Here is a 20,826-nt window from a genome sequence, read left to right as displayed (position 1 = left end):
AATATTATTAATTTTGATTTGATATGTATTTTGTCATAACATTTTATTTTTTCTTTTATTCCTTTATAATATGTATTTTAATGTCTGTTTTTCTACAATATTCTGAAGTTTGTGGCATATTAAACACTTTTTAAATAAAATTCTGAACGTTTCCATCTTCCCTTTGACTTTTCAAAGCACTTTGGATTCCCCATGCTGCCATATAAATAAGCCTGATTTCACTTACTTTTTTGATCAAATAGAATAACTCAGTTAAATGCAGTTGAATTGTGGTTAATAAAATCTAGTGGAGCATATTTTAGTTAAGTTTTATTGGTGGTTACGTCTTACTTTGATTGACAGACATATTATTTGTTATGATCATCAGCATTGGTTATAAAATGTAAAAAAAAAAAAAAAAGTACTTAAAAGTTATCAAAAGCAGATAAACGTAATCATTAGCACTTCTTTTTGGATAAAACAATGGAGTCACTTTCAATGGCAGGAACCTACTTTCCCTTTCCAAACAAACCCTCCTCGTTCCTCGACGCGAGTTCACCTCTCACAATATGGCGGACGTGCCGGTGCGCTGTTACAAAGGCTCCGCCTCTCAGACGTTACACACGGAAAGAAGGGATTACCGTCTTCGGTCGGCTGCTCATCCTTCAGCTCCATGTTCACCTGAGGCGAAAAGGTCTGTTATTGTCGTCAATTCATTATCTACAGGTGAAACTAGGATTGTTTTTACGAGACTTAGCCTGGCGTGACTGGCGAGCGGAAGCGCAGAGACGTAGGTGTTTGCGGTTAGCTTCAGTTGAGGTTCAGTACCTTGAACGGAGCAGTCGGGTTGTTTATGTAATAAAACACAAAGTAAAGTCAGTCGGATCGGGTCATATGGGTCGCAAAGGTTGCAGCAATTCACCGAGGGGTGTCTCACTTGTTAAATGTATAATAAATTAAACTTTAATATAGTCAAACACAGATTTATGAAGTGTTGTATAATCCAGTTTGTTGAAACTGAAACAACCCTTGTCTGCTGCATTGATGTTATTGTGCGATTAGTGAGAGAGAACAGTGAGTCACCTTACTGTATGTAGCCATACAGTAGATGTTTGTTTATTATAACTAAGATTATCATGAAAATGTCATTAAAAGACAAAACGCTTCAGAAATACACCTGCTGCCAAATGAGTGCATTTACAGCAGATATATATATATATATATTTAATTTTCTACCCTGGTGGACCTCTTCTACTCTGATCTTTGCCATTGATGGAGGAAATAATCATGAGTTCTACATCGTTTATGTCGCATTTCATAGACCACAAGTGTAAAACTCCAGTCCTGGAGGGCCCACTGCCCGGAAACATTTAGATGTGCCTCTGCTGCACCACACCTGAATAGAATAATTAGGTCATCAGCAAGGATGTGGAGAACTGATCTACACAAGGAGGCAATCAAGCCATTTCATTCCAGTGTTTTGTACCTTTGGCACATCTAAAAACTGCAGGACAGCGGCATGTCAAGGGAATGTCAAACTCCATTCCCTTGAGGAATGGAGTTTGACACCCCTGTCATAGACAAACATTGGAATTTATATTGAGAGCAAAAAAAAAAAAAAAAACACAACAAAAAAAGTGTAAACAACATGATTTGAGATTGTTTTTAAAGGCGCTGACTTGCTTCTACATGCTCTTCATTCCTTCTGTCTTAATGTTTTCACCTGGAGATTTTCCAGTAAACATGCTGAGCACTGTAGTGTTTTGTTGTTGTTTTTTGTTTTTAACTCACCCAGGTCCATATTGAGGATTCTTCACAATGTGATTGTGCAAACAGCCATCACATTCAGCTGTTTACTACTTATCCTCAGTCGGGACGGGACAGTGTTTACATTGTGTTGTTTTTCCTTGACAAAAATGCCCAGTTCCTGCTCTGGGCCTGATACACTATCTGATCTCCCTGGCTGCATGTCATGGAGGTTTGCACAGGGCAATCTCACATTTCAGCAATGTCTTTTGTTCTCTTATCATTTTCTTCAGCTCTTAGATTTTGTTTGTATGTGAGTGCGAGAGAGGGAGAGAAAAAAAAGAGACCCTGCTCTGGAAAGAGTACTCCACAATTGCAGAAAACATGACTGTTCACCTGTAGTGATTAATCAGAGAAGCAGTCCATTGCTCCATGGCAACTCCGACATCCACAACTCAGGTGGGAGTGGTAATCAACACAGAAAAAAAAACTAAACAAAACCTATTAAAAAAAAAAGTATATATATAGTTCCACTCCACTAATCTGACCTTTACAGAAAGTTTGGCGAGACGTGATTGTTGAATGTGGGGCTTACATGATTAATTGTGATGCATCGATGACTGAAATAATCGTCAACTAATTTAGTAATCGATTGTTAACATTTGCTGAAAGAATGACATGTTAAGCCAAAAACTGTAAAAAAAACAACAACACATTTTTACATGTAAAATAAAAAAACAATAAAACTTTTTCTATAAATATGTTCAACCCAGAGCTCCTCAAGTGTCAAAGTTTTAGCTTCACCTGGCTCAAATTTTGCAAAAAGAGAAACTCCTATTAAGCACCTTTTGCCATCCAGGTATTAATCTGTTAATCTGAAAAATAATCACCAGATTTGTCCAACATTGTGTTGATGTTAAGTCAAGCAGAAAGGGCTATCTATTTTATTTATTTATTCATTTTGCTTCAGATGCAACCTTTGCTACAAATAATCAGACGTTCACTAAAGGAATGCTGTCATTGACTTCTAGGCAACAACATTTTTATTTCCTCATTCAAAAAGGAACTGAGTTTTTCTTTATGAGCATATTGAATGTATTTCCAATATTGTTTAAAAATGGCTTAAGTGGCTGAATGAAAAATCTGCAAAACATGCCAAATATTTTATGCAATTAGTCTATTAATGGTCAGAGTAGTTGGCAGAATAAGCGATTACCGATCTCTTATTGGATAGATGCATCCCTGGTGGAATGAAAGAGAAGAAATGTGGTTTGCAGTTTGTCGCGAGTAAGGCGCATGAAATGTGTAGGAAGGTTTTCCGTCCAGGTGGGAGCAGCGATTAACTGCTTCACACCCGAACACACAACAGTCTCTGAATCTGGAGTGGATCCGGGGCTCGTTTGGTGACATCGGAGGAAAAAAAAAAATTGTGGGCACGAATTATTACTTGTGGGAACGACTTGATTACAACTTTTTTCTTTCTTCTCCATGTCACCATACGGGCTCTGTAGCATCCCGACTCTTTTCTGGTCATCACACACCCCGTGGATGTGTCCCCCACTCCACCAGATCCTCAGTGTGAAGGCTCCAGAAGTCCCGCGTTGACGATGTCCGCTCAGTGATCCCTCCGCCACTCCGATGGAGGCTCCGGTCACCACCGCTTCCCCTCCTCCAAACTCCACCTTCTCCTCGTCACCCCCAACGCCGCTGCGTCCGGCCGTGGCCCCGTCCGTCCAGCTGGGCTTCACCGCCCTGTACATCGCCCTGTACGGGTCCCTGTTCCTGGTGGTGTACGTGCAGCTGTGGCTGCTGTTTGTCTATAAGCACAAGCGCTGGAGCTACCAGAGCCTGTTCCTGTTCCTGTGCCTGCTCTGGGCCGGCCTGCGCACCACGCTCTTCTCCTTCTACTTCCACAACACGGCCCAGGCCAACCACCTGCCCGCCGCCGCCTTCTGGCTGCTCTACTGCTCCCCTGTGTGTCTGCAGTTCTTCACCTTCAGCCTCATCAACCTCTACTTCACCCAGGTCAGTTTTGGGGGAGGATTGTGGGCAACGACGTGGCTTCGGTTTTGTTGAAAGGTTTCTGTTGTGTTGCTGCTCCGCAGGTTTTCCTGAAGATCAGCGCAGCCTCAGACACGAAGCTGTAAGAACAACCTTCCACTGGAATGGGTCGTGTTGTACTGTGTCGCTACAGCCTGGTCAGCAACGTGTGTGTGTGTGTGTGTGTGTGTGTGTGTGTGTGTGTGTGTGTGTGTGTGTGTGTGTGTGTGTGTGTGTGTGTAATTGTCAGATGGGTGGCCCGGTGCGCCTACGCAGCCATGAGTGTGATCTTCCTTTGCATCAACGTGACATGCGCCGCTCTGGGGGAGCGAGGCAGCAGCGGAGAGAAAGGCAAGCGGACCTGGAAGCTGGTGTTGGTCAGAGTGATCGTTAACGACCTGCTGTTCATCATGGAGGCTGTGCTGCTGGCCGCCACGCTGCTGCTGCTCACCAGGCAGCCGCGCTCCTTCAGCCCATACCTCATGAGCAAGGTACAGACACCTGTCTGTCCATCCATTCATCAATCCATGTGTCCATTTAGCCTTTCATGCAGTCATCCAACCATCAGTCTTTCCTTCCTTTTTCCATCTTTCCTCTTATTCATCCATTTTTGCTTCATTACTTCCTTTCTTCCCTCCTATCCATCTTTTGACACATCCTTCCTTCTTTAATTCATCTAATCATTTCTTCTTTCCTTACTTTTATCTATCCTTACTTTTTTTCCATCCCTCCCACCATCCGGTCTCTGTTTTTTCCCAGGTTCCATATTTAAATCCAGACCTCAGTAGAAATATCTATCTGCTCTAATTTCTCATACTAACTTTGTATTTCTGCGTTGTAAACCGTCTCTAAACCTGCCTGAGGTCTGTGAAGTGATGAACAGAACTTTGATATGATCGTCTGAAGGAACCCTGGATGCCTTCAGTGTCTCTGATTAGCTCAGAGTTTGGTTAGAACCGGTGCGTGTCGGAGTACGGATTGGTGCTTACCTTCCAGCGATGGTACAAGTTGTGTTCCTGGGAGGTGGTAGTGTTTTTGCTTTTCCTGCGTTAACGGGAGCGGTGAGTGATGCGTTTCCTGTCACCAGGGAACCACGGTGTGCCGCACGGCAGCTCTGGGAGCCGTGGTCATCTTCCTGTTCTTCAGCCGGGCCTGCTACAACCTGACCGTCCTCTTCCTCTCCCAGAACTACAAGGTGGAGTCCTTCGACTACGACTGGTACAATGTCTCCGACCAGGTGGGTTCCTGCTTCCCAATGGAGCATTTTCCCCTCCGAGTCATCAAGCTGTTGGATAAGTTGTTTAAAAAACAAGCAAAAAAAAACCACCCTGTATTTTCAGGCTGACCTGCAGAGTGAACTCGGCGACCGAGGCTACCTGGCGTTCGGTGCCATCCTCTTCATCTGGGAGCTGCTCCCTACCAGCCTCCTCATCCTCTTCTTCAGAGTCCGCTGGCCCGCTCAGGAGGTTAATCTCTGCTCTCCAGACCCACAGTCTTTTCCGTGTGTCTTGTTCCCAGTCCTCACACGTCCGTTTTCCACAGACCAGCAGCTTGGACATCAACAACAGGGTTCTGCCTCGTCCGTACTTCTTCGATGACCCTGAAGGCAGCGATGATGAAATACCGGCTCCGTGGGATCGCAGCCCCACTCAGAACCAGAGGTGATACCAATATAAACACACAGTAGAAGCTTTTTCTGTCTTTGTTTTTAATTAAATGTATTTGCTCACTTTAGAACCACGAACTCAATTATCCGTAGCCGGATATCTGGGAAAACGAATAAATTTTTTTTTTGGCGTTTTAGCCTTCCGTCCGCACAAAAACGCTGCTTGATATCAATAAAAATGATTATTTATAAAAACTCCCACCAAACTGGAGATTTAAGAAAACTCTGTGTGCATGTTTGCATGTTTACGTGGGAAAACAGATATGTGAGCTCTGGCGCCCCCGAGGGAGGGAGCCCTTCAAATCACAACGAAGGAGTGAACTGACAAAATCACTCACAAATTTAACACTAACAGCTTTATAATCTTTTTTTATTGTTATTAGAGCATAAATTCCTTTTTAGGACCATTTGATCAGTTTTTTTTATTTTAAACGATTAAAAGACAAATATTAGATGTTTGTGTAATAATTTCGGCCAAAAGGAAAACGGTCGAAGTTTGGATTCCTAACCTAAATGCTAGTTTACTTTGCTATAACTCATCACATTGTGTGAGCTTTAAGTAATCTTTTTTTGTGGGGTTTTTTCCGTACTTCCAGCTGGTACGGATCGGAGACTGCGCCACTCCTGTTTGCCAACAACCCTGCAGACCATAGTCACCAGCACCACTCGTTCTACTCCACCCCTCAGAACTGAAGCCAAACCCTCATTCGCTGTCGAATTTTTACCTCACCTAGACAACGACCTCAGGGGGACGAGAACCGCCCAGCAGTACCGCCCACTCTGTGGTTGAAATTGCACTGAAAAACCTCAGGAAAGCTACGAAGATGCACCTTGTATTATTATTATTATTATTATTTAGATATATTGACTCTTTCTCAGCTTAAAGGGAACATTTTTGGTGGAACCTCCCGGTAAACTCCATGAGGGTCAAACTAAGCATTGTTTATTTATTTGCTTACTCACTGTGAATATCTGAGCTAAACTGACACTTCATATTACATTCCTGGATGGACTCAAATCAGCTTAACTAAACATGGAGAACTGCTTTGAAAAGTGGCATTTATTAAATACAATGTGATGCATCTGAAACTGATTAAAATACAAAGGATATTTACTACTGTGTGAAGAAGTTTTATTATTGCTGACAGTGGGATTTTATGTTTCTTATTTCCAACCTTAGCATTGTAGCTTGTTTCTGGGGCAATAACTCATGTTTAGGTGTTTTTTGTTTGTTTTGTTGTTTTTTTTTACTCCTGTCTGAGTTCATGTGTTTGATTGGATGTTTTAATTTATTTATTATAAAAATTATTTTTTATTAATATCTCATCTGAAAAGAACCTCTGCAATAATGCTATTTTGACTGACAGGGCAAATATATAACCCAGTTTTTTCTGAGAGGCAAATAGGCAGATTATCAACCATTTAGCATAATTAGCTTGCTTAGCTACAGACTACTGTTTTCCTCCTTTTCACTAGCATTTAATGAATTAAGAGAAAAAAATGCCAACATATTCATATTTAACTTGTACCTTTTACAACACTTAACAATAGATGAGTCATTCAGCAGCAGCTCTAATTCACGTCCATCCTGACTTGTTCTCTAAGTGAAATTAAAGCTGCAGTATGTAACTTTTATAATTCTTTTTTACATGCGTGTTAAAACTGTCATTATGTTGTGACAGTATGGTATCAAGAATCTCATATGGTGCTGCTCATCCTCCCTGCAGCTCTGTGCTATGCTCCCTGCGCAGCCTGTTGTGAATCCTCAGTTCAGTTAGCATAGCTACCAATGACAGCAGATAAACAGCTTTCTTGTAATAAGTTGTTGCACCGCCATTAGCACATTTAGCAGTGAGTGAATGAGGTTGACAGCACTAAGACCCTCCTACGAGTTCTGATTGGTTGTTTTTGGTCTGAACTTGCATTACTTTATCCAATTTTTTGTCAGGGGACCCAAGACTCCTGGCGGTGCCTCTGAATCCAGATATTATATATGATAAATAGGCTTAATACAGAGTTAAATTAGATTTAAAAAGTTTTAAATTACCCAGGAAAATATGTAGCTCTAGATGTTTTGGCTGAAGACCTGGGATTAATTATTAATTTCTATAGAATAATTAATCTATTTCTCCTAATGTGAAGTGGTTATCTGGTAGTTCTGGCTTGCAGCGGAAGTCGTGCCCATAATTCACGCAAAGCATCATGGGGCGTAGGAATACCGTGGATAAGTGGATCGGTTGCTCGGCTGTCTGGCTCTGATCTACTCTCTTGTTCCCATACACTCTCTCTCTTTCAGGCTGAATACAGATGTGATTCCATGGAAATAGCACAGGGACGCCTATCCGTCGCGGAAACAAGAAAGCCGCATTTGCTCATGCGGATGTGACGTCAGTGCCGTAAGTGCAGAGGCAACTCACAAATATTTGCTCGAAGGCCTTGTTACATTATGAGAGTATATTAACACTGCTGCCACCACCTGTTATGGAGGGGAACTGCTTGTTCCAAAGGCATGCTCTGCGGTAATTTGCTTACCCCCATGGTAACAACCGATCACAACTCAAAGTGGAACGCTTTTGCGCGCTCCCGAACAACCAATCAGGTAGAAGTATAGCCTTATAACCATTAAAACAAAACTTTTGAATTAATTTCAAAATTAAAAAATCAAGTGCAACAGACTTGAAGTGACTCAAGCTTAGATCGGATGGAGACCATCCCATGACAAATAAAAATGGCAAATATTTCCAATGCTTTTTGCCTTCATATTAATGTAAATCTGATCCCAAATATCAAGACACTTATTAATGGAGAGACTTGGCTTCATTCAATAAACAATAGCAACCCAGATGAAGACAGATTGACCCATATCCCTTTGTTGTTGCTAAAGTCAGACAAAAACAACTCAAAGTTAGGAAAAATGCAAATGTAGAAAAGTTTTACAAGAACCTTGAAAGATTCTTTAATTGGGACCTACAGATTTTCTACAACAATCTGTTTATTTAAATATTGCATATTTAGTTTGTTGTGAACAAGTAAAGAAAAATATTCTTGCAAATTTAACTAAGATTTGTTTCTGTTTGGTGTCGAATGTTGACAGGAACTCTTTGATGTTTTCCCCAGAAACTACAAACCTAAATTTAAAATAAAGTTGTTTTAATCACAAAAAAATAAAAATAATGCTCTTTCTTGTGAAGAAATCGGGGTTTTTTTTTTCGATCAGTCATAAGTTTTAATTTAAACAGCCAAACCAAATTAAAGACATCACATGGCGGCAGCAGAAAACCTGTAGAAAAAGGCCCTTAAAACCAGGAGCTTCGACACGTTCCTCTGTGGCATCAGCTGCTGCTTCAGTTGCTTTATTCCGCAGCATGTACAGACGATTCTATTAAAACTCTTTATACAGTATATACAGTTTCCAATAAATCAGTATGGTACAGTGTCAGCAGTGGGAACGGGGCTCAGAACCCTGGGAAACAAGGAAAGGGTCGGGGCGGTGGCCATGTATAAAAAGCAGAAGTTAGCGGTTTGGCTTTACTTGAAACTGAAAATGCTGGATTACGTTAATGATCCGCCTGTTGCGTAACGTGTTGCTATGGTGAGCAGGACCGCCTTCCTGCTGAAGATGCGGTAAAACTAGACCTAAACGCCGACTGACCGAGTTCATTTCCTGCAGCGTTGGCATGGCAGAAGTCCAGTCCGGAGTTGATCCAATCAAAAAAAAAAGAAAAAAAAGAGAAAAAACAAAAAAACAGAAGAGGAGCCGTCGCCGTCAGACACAGAAGTGGCTGCGTCTTAGCTCGAGTCCGACTCGTTGCTGTGGGAAACCTGAGCGTGTAGACGAGAGAGGCGACGAAGAGCCGAAGCAGCCATAAGTTATCTCAAAAGTTTCTGTTGGTTCAGAGCGGTAAGCCCCGCCCCCTCTTCTCGCCGGTCACGTATCAGTTATCGGGAGGTGGCGACGGCGATGTCGGCGACGAAGGCGTCGTCTCTAGCTTACGGAGGCGGCGGCGCCTCAGCTCGGCTGCGCTGGGCTCTCCGTTCTCGTCGTCCGCCGCTCCTTCATCCCAGTTCTCCTTCCTCTCTGCGTCTGAGGCAGAGGAGGTGGAGTCAGCGGGCTGAGAGGAGACTGTGGCTCCACCTACTGGGTCAGCTGGAAACACAATACAGTCCTGGTTAGGAAGGAGCTCCCATTCCTCCACCAGGGGGCGCAGTTCCATGCTTCCTGTGCATGCAGACACATTATACACATCCCCAAACCCAGTCCTCGATGCATTTTCTAGTACAGGAATGAGAAATTATTATTCCCATATAATAATTTCCAGGTTGATAAAACAACCTGGACTCTATGGAGGAATGTTAGCACTGAATTGTTACATGTCGTCTCTTTGAACTCACAACTGGGTAAAGCCTGTTCTCTGCTAAGTCATATGGTAAAACAAGCATTATTTAATAGCTTACAGATCTTGCTAATACCCTTTAAAAATACATATTGTTAAATGAATCAATTGGGATTCAGTGGCTGTTCCTACATGTCTGCCTAGCATTACACCAACCTGCTGCCTTCCCCCGCCTGTCCTGATTCTCTGTCTCCTCGTCCTCCTCTCGATCCTCACAGCTGAATGACATCAACTTTGTGCTAAGTATGTTTAAAAGTACAGCAGTCAAACCACATTTAAAAAAAAAAAAAAAAAAAACTCTGAAATTTTAATGTTAAATGATATACTTTAGCTGGACGCTGCATCTGCTCATCTGGTTACATAACAGCAGCGCTGTAGTGTTATGTTGGGTGAAAACATTTCAATTCAAGTTCATCACTGCCAAGTTTTAGAATCTATATGATTTTTGGTTGAACAATAAAAAACACAAAGTAGTTATTTTACGTTTCTTGCTATAATCTATTACATCACACATGCAGCACAGTTGCAGGACAGCAGTGATCTGTCATTTAGTAACTTAAGCTAACCTGAGTATTTACAATTTACATGGCTCCTCTATTAGCCTTTTAACAACATTTTTACCAGCATTTCACAGAGAAATGGATCATATAATGAGCATAGCAGATTCCAACAGGTGTGCTAATTGCTCCTGGCTAGTCTGAAGGAGCTAAGTGGGGCTGCTCTGTGAGGCAGAAGCCTGGAAGCTTAGAAACTAGAAAAGTGCTGCTCAGAAGGTGGAGCTACGAGTGAAAGAATCAAGGCAACGTTCCAGGTATGTTTATGATGAGGGAATGACATTATAACATGATGTAGAGCTAATAGAAAAAAGTTGATTTTACATAATCCTGCCCCTTTAAGACACTTGTATGTTAATAAAACTCTGTCATATCAGTACGTCCCCTTGTGTTGCACACCTACGTTTCACCCCAGATTCAGAATTCATCACCATCCTTTCTAAATTATGAAACACTTACTGATTCTTCTTCTGTGAAAATACTTTTAGCTGGTTTTTCAAAACTGCATAAATAAAAAAAAGTGAAAACTTCTGTGATCAGAAACTTGTATTTGTTACATACAGGTGGACGAGTCCCTCTCCGTGGTGGGACTCTCTGCGCCAGCGGACGCTGCCTCCTGATTGGCTCCGCTGGCTTCTGCGGTGCCACCCTCAGGCCGCGGAGGGCTGAGGTGAGAACAGGAGAGAGGTGATGTTTCAGCGCATGGCGGCTCTTCAAAATTACAAAGGGAAATCAAGACCGCAGGCTTTTTCCTGACCGAACCCGTTTTAGATGGAGGGGGGTAACCTACGCGAGCGTGGCGACGGTGCTGAGGTAGTGGTGGATGTTGAGCATGGCGGCGTCCAGCAGGGTGTGGATGTTCTGGAGACACTGCAGCCTGGCCTCCAGGCCCCTCCTCCCTTCGGCCTCCAGCTCCCTCAGTTCCTCCTCCGTCAGCCGAGAGAGCGACGGAGGCGGAGGAGGCATGGACGACACTAGGGGAGGATAGAGAGAGGAATAAGCTCCACTTCAACACAACCAGACTATTTTTTTTTTCACTCAAACAAGTGTCTCTAGATGTGGAAGCTTACCGAAGGGAGGAGGCGGAGGCATCGGCAGCCATGGCGCAGCGGGGAAGGGAGGTGGCGGGAAGGAGAAAGGGAATCCTGGGATTGCTGATCCTGGAGCGGCGGCAGCGGCTGACGATGTAGCAGCATCTGCAGCAGCAGAAGGGGGCTGGCTGGTGCCTAAAGCGGACGGACGCATCACAAATTGATGTCATCAAGAAAAAGCTAAATTGCTTGAGTTAAAATGACCATAGTTAAAGGTAGAGTTCGGGGCATTTTACCAGCAGCCTGCGTCGTGTCCGTGCTGCCTGGTGGAGCATCAGCTGCAGCAGGAGCTGCAGGTGGAGCAGCAGCAGCAGGTGGAGGAACTGCAGGGAAAGGACCCCAGAAAGGGAAAACTCCTGGAGGGAAGCCTGGCAGCATGCCGGGAGCGACTGGAAGAGAGAGAGAGAGAAAGAAAGAGGAATTCAATAAACAAGGAATAACAAACGGTGAGTGTAGGAGAGGGACCGCTTTCTCCACTGTAATAAATAAAAAAGTAGAGTCATTTTGGACAATTTAAAAGATAAAATATTCTTTAAAGGGCAGTGCTATGCATTTTCCAGCCACATAGTGCCATTTTATAGCATAAGCAAGTAACTATGTTATAAAAATGCTAACTATATCAAATGTGACTTAAAAGAAACCTGATTTTGTAATTTAACGCCTTGAAATTGGGTCTCTGTCACTTTAAGGAGCTCCTGCTCTTTTTGAAGCTCCGCCTTCAGGAAGTCATCACAACATGGCTCCTCTGTTAACCCTTTAACAACATTGTATGGTGGAGTATCGGGGCCAAGCTAAGAGAATTTTTGTTTAATCACGAGAATATAGTCAGAATATTGGCAGAATGAAGTCACAACTTTACGAGAAGAACGTCTTAAAATTATTACAAAAAAGTTGTTTTAATGAGATAAAACCTTGGATAAGTAGTTATTTATTTTGTTTACAGTTCTCATACAATTAATTTATGCTCCTATTATTACAACTTTAATCTTTTATCATTATGACTTTGTCATGTGACTTTGTTCTCGTCTTAACATAGCCCCTAATATTTTGTCATTGAGTTGACCTGAATTCAGAACCCAAATAAATAGCATCTGTAATAAAAAAAAAACATTTTAAACAAGATGGCGGCCCCGACATCACTCTGAACTGTGCAAACCAGATTTTCCCACAAATTAAATCTTCGAAAGCCATAAAAGGTACTTGTCGCCCAACCCTGGATGAGTTTCATGCTGAAAGTCACCGTTTGGGGCCGGGGCTGCCGGTGCGTTGGCGGGTGCCGCTGGGGCTGGGGCCGGAGCCGGGGGCGGGGCCTGGGCCTGGTTGTTGTTGGATGCCCTGAGGACGTCCATGCGGCAGGTGGGGCAGGTCTGCTGCCTCTGGAACCAGGAGCGCAGGCAGCTGTGGAGCATCAATGACCATAAAAACATCGATCTTATCAGGCAAACAAAAAGCGACTTTTCATAAGGATCTTTTGTTTTCAGCCATGTTTAAATTTCTACCTCAAATCCTGCTCTGTTGAAGTGTAGCAGGAGTGTTAAGCTCAGACGTGTGTGCTTGTGTGTGTGTGGTCACATTGGACTCACCTGGAGTGGAAAATGTGATTACAGGGTAGCTTCTTGGCTCCAGTGACCATTTCCTCTCTACAGATGATGCAGACGTTGTCCGAGGCCTGCAGATCCTCCGGAGTCGCATCAGGATATCTGAACATCATATAATAACAGACACATTACTGGAATATCTCAAAAACTATATTTCAATTAATAAGAATTAAATGAATAACTAAAAAGACAAAAAAAAAACTGATGGACTCACAGAGTGTTCATGTTGCGGATTGCTCTCCTTGACATTATAGCATCTGTTACGGCTTTTTTAAACTGCCTGAAAAGACAAACAAAATAGTTGAAAGATGTGGGAAATAAACTTTGTTTTAGGTTGACATGAAGCAACAATCCAGACTCTTTATGTTCTAAAAAAAAAACAAAAAATTAAAACAACTGTCTAGATCAGCTGTCCAAGCCTCTTTTTAAAACTTAAAATGAAAAATAATTTTGTTGGATTTTTTCAACAAATTGAATATATGATATTTTTTTAATGACGCAATGGCTGAAAATTTCCTAACTTTTTGGGTCTTTTTTTGCAGTCTAGAAAATATTTTTCCATCAACAAATACCTTCTCTAAGCCAGTTTAAGGAGTGGATGTGATCTAGTTTTTGTTTTTTTCTGAGTAATAAGTCACTGGATGTTTATAGCGCCACTTCATATGAACTTAAAAGCAAAAGTAAAATATTTTTAGATAACTTTATGCTCGAGAATTAAATTAGTAATGGAGATTATCACCCTAAAAGTAATTTAAAAAATAAACTTCTTCAAAGTGTCCACCAGAGGGCCTCATTTGCGCCAGTCTTGCATTCTTGACCTGCAGTCGGCCACATAAAATTGCTCCACGGGCCACGAAGGGCCCCTCAGCCGCACTTTGGACACCCCTGTTCTAGACAGACATTTCATTTGAAGAGCTGCTCACCTCATGGCCAGGTACATGGGCCGGATGGCGAACAGGGGGAAGGTGTGGACCTTTATCATGATGGTCATGAAGGCGATGTAGAGGAGAACCTTGATGAAACCTGGCAACAACACGCCATGTGACACATACGTCAACATCATGAACGCCATATTTAATCAGTCGTACACACAGACTAGTTGCAGCACCTGTGAAGAGCTCGGTGTAGAGCATGTAGACGGCCTTGTTGTCCCAGGGGTTCTCACTCTGAAGGTCGACGGTGTGCAGGACGTACTTGATGAAGGTCGTCAGGACCATGGTCAACAAGATGGCGTACTGAGGAGGACGAAGAAAATCAAATGGAAAATATGATCAAATCTATGTGTGTGTCAGAGAGGGAAGCAGCAGTCAGATGTAAAGTATATGTGGTGACTTGGCATCAGAAAAAAAACACAGGTGAGTTAGATATCAGACTGGAAAATGAGATTCATGAAACAAATCTCAACATCAATTTAAAGCAAAATAAATTCTCTAATGAGTGAAAACTCAAAGACAACGCTATAAAATATGTAATGAAACATTGACTTTTACTTTTTTTTTTCTTACTTTCATTTGCTATTTAATAATTATTGCATTCATTTAGCGAGGACGCTAACCTCACATCTTCTCACGAGTTCTGTGGTTGAAAATTTACCAGGTAACATACTGTGACTTCATTCACCTGATGTTGAATATACAAACACATTTAATATGTGATAGTTTTTATATTAATCCTATCAGCCAATCAGAAAGATGAGACATTTTCCTGAATTTCCCCGTTGTGAGACAATATAGGTCATTTCTATCTTCTAAATATATCTTCAGTAAGTTATTTCAACTTATATTTTACAATAAAGTCTGAAAGAAGATTACATTTGTATATATTTTTTTTAAAAATGTATTATTTAAAAATCTATTAGATTCCATTCTTTTTAAAATTTTAAAATTTTCTTCCTCATTTTCCCTCCAACTTTCTGAGGCCCTATATCGCCCCCTGGTGGACCTCACTTTTTAAAAGCATTGTTAAAGCGTCTTATTTAAAGTATTGGTAATGCGAGATATTTACCTCCTAGACATATAAATATTCATTAATAATTAAAGGATAGTAGAAAACATTTTGAGTTCTTATATGAAAGCAGCAGGAGCTGATTTTATTTTGTGTTTTTGTAATAAATGGTCTAATCGACACATTTAAACAGTTAGCTCTCACCACAGAGAGTGCTGCATTAAGATTTCGATTGTTTCCCTTTTTTCTTTACACACAGCTGGAGGATTTGCAAGATTACTTCAAAACTTGCATTAAATCTGAATTTAAAGCTTTTTTAAAGCTTTTAAATGATTTCCAGTCATTAAGAAGTTTGAATGCGATTTTTTTTAAGATGCTCACTTTGGTACAGTTTAGATCGCAGCTCCTAAGAAAAATAATCAATTGACAATGATTATTCTTTATTATAAGAGGAACCTGCATGAAAAAAAAAAAAGAATCAGCTTTTTTTTTTTAATTGTAAAATGAACCATGATTCATTTAACAAGCCTCGAGTTTTTAAGGTTATAAAAAGGAACTGGGACAAACCTCAAAACCAAAAACGAGCTGGACCGAAGCTCCTCTGGTGATGATGCTGTGGCAGGCATGGTTAACAAACAGGAAGTCCATGACAGCCAGAAGTCCTAGAAGAGCTGCAGAAAAAAATAAGAAGTGTTCATTACAGAAGTGTGCATGCAGAGTGTAAACAAGAGGAAAAAAAATAAATAAATGTGACTCTTTAAACCCCAGGCAGCTGCTGAGGTGAGGTGAGAACTTTAAGTTGTTTCTGTGACATGCAGACAGTTTTAGGCGGTAAAACTGAAGAGGAACTGGAACCATTTTGTGACAACAACTAAGACGCACCTGGCTTTGACAAATATTTGCATACAGTTTCCTGAAATGCTTCACGCCAAGTGAAATCAGTACAAAAAAAAACTGAAAGGTACTTGCATAAAACTCTCAAGTGAAAAACCCAGGATATGTTCGGACTCCTCTCCATCTGATGAGAAAAAGACAGGAAAAAAAAAGAAAACTCAATAAGCTGATCTCCACGAACGTTTTGCTCATCTTTTCTCTTGGGTTACGGCTGTTTGTTTGGTAAAGATTTGTCCGCTTTCCTTTTCCCACTCAGAGTGAAACTCACAAAGTCCACCCGGTCCTCGGCCAGCCAGTGGAAACACTTGAGGAAGAGCAGGAGGGTGAAGAGGGCGACGAAGCGAGGGGAGAAATCGTCCCTGAACACGGTGAACGCCAGGCAGGTCTCCGTCACCGCGTACCAGGAGCGCTCGATGAGGTGCTGGCAGAGGGGGAGAGAGAGCAGAACGCGTTTAGTTTACATTCACAGCACGACATTTCACAGTGTTGTCTTTTTCTATTTCAGTCAGGGTTTTTTTTTTTTTTTTTTTTACAAAAATTATGTTATGAAAACAAGGTCGTAAAATTAAGAGAATAAAGTCGAAATAATGAAAATAGTCATGACCTTATTCTTGTATTATTTCAACTTTATTCTCATAATGTTTAGTTTATTATTTTTTACCTTCCCCGGGAGGGCCCAACACTCTGTTGTAATTTTTAAACTTTCCATACACAAATAAAAAAACTGCTAAAAAAATTTAAAAAACTACAATGCTGAAAAAAAGAACTAAAAAAAAAAGTAAAAGAAAGACATTATTCCAACTTGTTGAGGATATCCGTTTTTCAGAATTAAATAATATTTCAATTCCTGTCACTGGCAAAAAATAAATAAATAAAAAAAGTGCAAGTAAAAGCATAAACTTATTACACTTTTTTTATACATAGACGATCATCAAAACAGCAGAATTGTTCTTGTTTCTTTTTCTAAAGCATTTTTCCAAAGACTTCCTTTTATGAGTCGGTAGAAAACTCAAAAGAAAATTAACAAATCATCAAATCTTGTACTTGCTTAGCAAATGATTTTGATACTTTTTGTCTCAAAGAGTGAAAAACACAGTTCTAACTACCAAAAATTATTTCACACCCGAGTTTCTCTGGTTGAAGTACAAATGTTTTTAATATTTATCCTGACCTTTATTTTTTTAAACAAACTTCTCTCTCCTAACTCATAGTTTGTTTCTTTAATTTTGAACCACTTGTGCAATCTTGGAAGGAGTTTATAATAGGTTTTGTACATGTCTACTGAGCTGTTCTGAGCTCTACACAAATCATAAAATTTTAAAGTATCCAATATAAGAAATATTTCCATCAACTGGATAAAAATAATCCGATGCAGTTATAACTTGAATAGCTTTCTTTTGGAGCCTGTAGTCAGGTTTTGTGTTGATTTTATACGAGTTTCACCCCGATATCCACACAATAACACATGTATGGAAGCGTGAAGGAAAGACAGATCTTTGATGATCCCCCACCTCCATTTCAGCAGCCCTCAGCTGGCCAAAGAACACCTTTCTCATGAATTTCCCCAGCAGGAACACCAGCACAAACGCCTGGATGTACAAAACCTAACAGGGAAGGAAACAGAAAGGAAAACTTTAAAAGTGGCTCACGTGAAGACAAGCAAAAGTTAAAAACAGTCCGACCAGACGGCTGACCTACCGCCATGCTGGGGCTGCTTTTGGTGAGGTACACGACTGTTGGGTAGAACTGATGTTTGAGCAGGTAGGCGTGGGCCACCACGGCGCCGGTCAGCGCCATGCTGGTGGCGGTCACCAGGATTGCTCGCACCATTGTGGACTGCAGGTGCTGCTGAGGCGCAAACAGACACAACAACACAAGAATTTAAACCTTCAGGAATGTCAAGATTTTCACTTCTTTTCTTCCCTCCATTTTAAAATATTATTTATTGCATTTTCACTTTCATCAAGGCCATGTGTAAACAAATCACAATCAGGCGTTTCCTGACCAATACCAATTTTGCACATCATCCTCAAATTCTGACTTGACGCAACATCTCATATTTCTTATGAATCAAACTTAGAAATCCCACACATTAACCAAAATCATGTACCTTCATGCATAAAAAAAGTCACATAAATGTTTGATACATATGCTTTGACACTCAACTTTTTTTTACAAAATTTATACAATTATTTCACAACACATTTATTTTCTTTTTTATTGTCTATCATTAAGGAAATACAAAAACAGAGAATTAAGTCAAAGTCATCAGCCCTTAAATGATTTAGGGGGAGAAAAGTAAAATCAAAGTAATTCAAAAGTGTCTATACCCGTGCTTTCATAAACTAAACTATGGAAACCACCTGAAGGAAACACAAAGTGACGCATTTCAAAAGAGAAAGCGTCCGTGGCATGTAGCCACTTTGTTTTATAAAACACCTAACGTATGAAGAGACAACTGTTTACAGCTCCATGGTAGCTAAACTAACACTGAAATCTTGCATATGATATATTTATGTTGATAATATATACTGAAGTATCTTGGAGCAGCATAAACCTTCAGCATAAATAAAACCATACTGAATCCATTGATTTTTTTAAAAAGTATTTTCGCACTATACAACTGTTTTATGGCGCATAGAAACATTCCCTTTAGAGCTAATGGTTTAAGCTCAACTCCTAGGTCTTGTGACAGCTTCCTAAGACATATGGAAACATTATTCATGAACCGAAACCTTCAAATAGACTTCTGTTTGGGTTATAACTGTAACTAATTCTGCAGGTATGTTGACAAACAGAAATAAAGGTTAGTTAGCCTATGCTAGCTTATGTTAGCTTCCAACCGCTCCAGCTGTCAGGGACTCACCGACTCGGTACCCGCAGGACGGCTCGCTCCTCGGCTGATTCAACGGCGCCTCCTTGTCTGATAAAACTTCTACGCTGTCTCCAGCTACTCCATTTCAAACATGTCACCGTACCCTCCCAATTATTAGCTATTAATTCCCCCCTCACCCGTATTTGCCTGTCTACGTGTTTATCTTTGGCTTGCTCCCTACAAGCCACCTCACATCCGGTTGTTATGGTAATTTAACGCAACAGCATTTTTTTTTTGCGCCACAGAAATGCGCGGTGTTTCGTGTTTAGCAGCCACGCTACAAATGAGGCAGGTAGAGAACAATGTTAAAACATCACGATATCAGTTACCAGTGGCCTTCTTATTCGTATTTCCTCCAGGTGTGTGAGATATTGTGTTCCGCATTTTCTGAGTTTTACGGTAAATATAAACGTGGACCAATAGGAAGTTATCAGGCTCTCACAGCCAAAAGAGGCGCATTCAAGCGCGCGGTGTCTCACAATCCAATCAATCATGTTAAAGAATTGGAGATTGGAATACAGAATAAGCAACTACAAATTATATAAGGAAACATCCACGGTCAATTTCAGACATCAAAAGAGAAATAAATTAAAACGTTTGTTTTTATTATTGATGAAAATATTCTGCGGTGTATGTTCAGTTTTCTAAACACACTATAGTGTGATGCTAACTATTTTAATTACAATTCAAACAATTTTAGAAACCTTAGTTAGAATCTGACTTTTGGAAATATTTGCGCATTAGACAATGTGTTGTTGGAAAGTTTCAGTAAAGCAGAGTCGGCAACCCAAGTGTTAACTATTTGCAAAACCATGATAAGCAAAAAGCATCCAATTCTGCATTGATACCACTAGGCACCAAACAAACATTTTAAAAATTAATAGCCAATAAATAAGATTAATTTAAATAGCTATGCATATGATACACAGCTGTACATTATGCCACCAGGTGAACACAAATCTATTCAAGCGTTTAAAAGACGTCTAGAACAAATCAATGCATGAAAGTGCTGAACAGAAACAAAACTTATATTTTAGCCCCTAAAGTGGAACAATCAGTCTGCACAGTTTCAATTATTACAGCCAGAAACTACTGATCAGACCTGAACCTTCAGAGCCACATAAAGATAGTTACAAAGTCAGCCTTCTATCACCTGAAGAACATTTCTACAATGAAAGGACTAATTTTGCAGCAAAATCTGGAGAAACTCAAACATGAGAAGGATTACTGCAGCAGTCTCTTCAGTCTAGCCCGTCGCTCAGAGAATAGTTTAAAATATTTGTTTATAAATCACTGAACGGCTTAGAACCAAAATAGATTAAAGATATGTTGCATCAACCTTCCAGACTTTTACAGTAAATTCTATTAGTTTAATAGAATTTACTGATATTTTAAGTTAGAAAAAAAAGATGTATATAAATAATGACCGTAATGGGCAGAAGTTCAGGTGAAATATAACCGGTGCAGGATTTCCCCTTCAATTGAAATATTACAATATTCTCCTACTGACAATTATCTTAGTCATTTGTTGCCAATGTTCAATGTTGAATCAAGCATCTACTTTAAGGACTTTACCTTTGAATCATGTTTACCCTTAGCTTTATTTACTTAAGATTGAGAGTAATGTAACATTTTAAATCAGTTTTTTATTCTGGTTAGTTTAGGGTTCCTCATTATTGGTAACTTTCAAAATGTAACACTTATTTCAATTTCCATACTTGCCTCCTTTCCTGAGTTTTAAACAAACGTCCTTAAATTTTCCCTTGCTGCTTCTAGTAACTTTATTAGCCATAAAAATGTTTGGTCATCCAAACAGCATATGCTCTAGAATACACTGCAAATACACTCCTTTATTGACCAATAGGGACGCTATATTTGTAGGTTAGATCACAGCAAACAAAAACCTTCAGCATTATGTACTCAGTGTTTTGACGTCACATGGGTTACCTTTTAATTTTTATGGCTCCGTCATGACAACGTCTGATGTAGGCTTTAGAAAAAGTATGGAGGTGGTATAAAAAATAAAAACACCCCCACCCATCTAG

At 40.5% G+C, this 20,826-nt stretch overlaps 2 protein-coding genes across 6 annotated transcripts; one reads left to right on the top strand and one right to left on the bottom strand.

Moving 5' to 3' along the window:
- The first annotated feature begins 561 nt into the window (after positions 1–561).
- Positions 562–6,545, top strand: gpr137 (G protein-coupled receptor 137). Of its 2 annotated transcripts, none has more exons than XM_015005520.2 (8): positions 562–673; positions 3,237–3,750; positions 3,831–3,868; positions 4,016–4,256; positions 4,853–5,002; positions 5,106–5,231; positions 5,308–5,426; positions 6,028–6,545. In XM_015005520.2, exons 2-8 carry the CDS (start codon positions 3,364–3,366, stop codon positions 6,122–6,124), a joined length of 1,158 nt encoding a protein of 385 aa, XP_014861006.1. In that variant the 5' UTR covers positions 562–673; positions 3,237–3,363; the 3' UTR covers positions 6,125–6,545. The 2 variants fall into 2 exon arrangements, with proteins under 2 accessions (XP_014861006.1, XP_014861007.1); XM_015005521.2 differs by having other exon boundaries at positions 574–673; positions 3,295–3,750.
- A 1,817-nt stretch (positions 6,546–8,362) lies between these two features.
- syvn1 (synovial apoptosis inhibitor 1, synoviolin) lies at positions 8,363–18,999 on the bottom strand. Of its 4 annotated transcripts, XM_015005517.2 has the most exons (17): positions 18,773–18,999; positions 17,605–17,754; positions 17,418–17,510; positions 16,175–16,327; positions 15,982–16,030; positions 15,580–15,683; positions 14,177–14,303; positions 13,992–14,091; positions 13,283–13,348; positions 13,054–13,170; positions 12,711–12,868; positions 11,707–11,859; positions 11,450–11,605; positions 11,170–11,353; positions 10,941–11,044; positions 9,982–10,043; positions 9,430–9,578 (listed from the first exon to the last, which is right to left on the bottom strand). In XM_015005517.2, the coding sequence occupies exons 2-17, from the start codon at positions 17,734–17,736 to the stop codon at positions 9,567–9,569; spliced, it is 1,770 nt and encodes a 589-aa protein (XP_014861003.2). In that variant the 5' UTR covers positions 17,737–17,754; positions 18,773–18,999; the 3' UTR covers positions 9,430–9,566. The 4 variants fall into 4 exon arrangements, with proteins under 4 accessions (XP_014861000.2, XP_014861002.2, XP_014861003.2 ...); XM_015005514.2 differs by lacking the exon at positions 9,982–10,043 and having other exon boundaries at positions 8,363–9,578; positions 18,773–18,991; XM_015005516.2 differs by lacking the exon at positions 9,982–10,043 and having other exon boundaries at positions 8,363–9,578; positions 17,605–17,751; positions 18,773–18,991.
- Between the last annotated feature and the right edge of the window lie 1,827 nt (positions 19,000–20,826).

This window comes from Poecilia mexicana, unplaced genomic scaffold (assembly GCF_051168715.1).
Source record: "Poecilia mexicana isolate PSO_F unplaced genomic scaffold, ASM5116871v1 scaffold_10, whole genome shotgun sequence".
In the NCBI taxonomy this organism is placed as follows: Eukaryota; Metazoa; Chordata; class Actinopteri; order Cyprinodontiformes; family Poeciliidae; genus Poecilia; species Poecilia mexicana.
The sequence above is the reverse complement of the archived record's forward strand: the minus strand, read 5'-3'. Positions and strand labels throughout refer to the sequence as shown.

Excerpts from the sequence above, each read along its gene's own strand:
- gpr137 (XM_015005520.2), top strand. The coding sequence starts at position 3,364 with ATGGAGGCTCCGGTCACCACCGCTTCCCCTCCTCCAAACTCCACCTTC. Across the intron at positions 5,232-5,307 it reads TCCGCTGGCCCGCTCAGGAG|ACCAGCAGCTTGGACATCAA; the intron begins GTTAATCTCTGC and ends CGTTTTCCACAG. Across the intron at positions 5,427-6,027 it reads AGCCCCACTCAGAACCAGAG|CTGGTACGGATCGGAGACTG; the intron begins GTGATACCAATA and ends CCGTACTTCCAG.
- syvn1 (XM_015005514.2), bottom strand. The coding sequence starts at position 17,736 with ATGGTGCGAGCAATCCTGGTGACCGCCACCAGCATGGCGCTGACCGGC. Across the intron at positions 16,031-16,174 it reads CCGAGGACCGGGTGGACTTT|ATGGAGAGGAGTCCGAACAT; the intron begins GTGAGTTTCACT and ends TTTTCTCATCAG. Across the intron at positions 11,606-11,706 it reads GGACACGACGCAGGCTGCTG|GCACCAGCCAGCCCCCTTCT; the intron begins GTAAAATGCCCC and ends CGTCCGCTTTAG.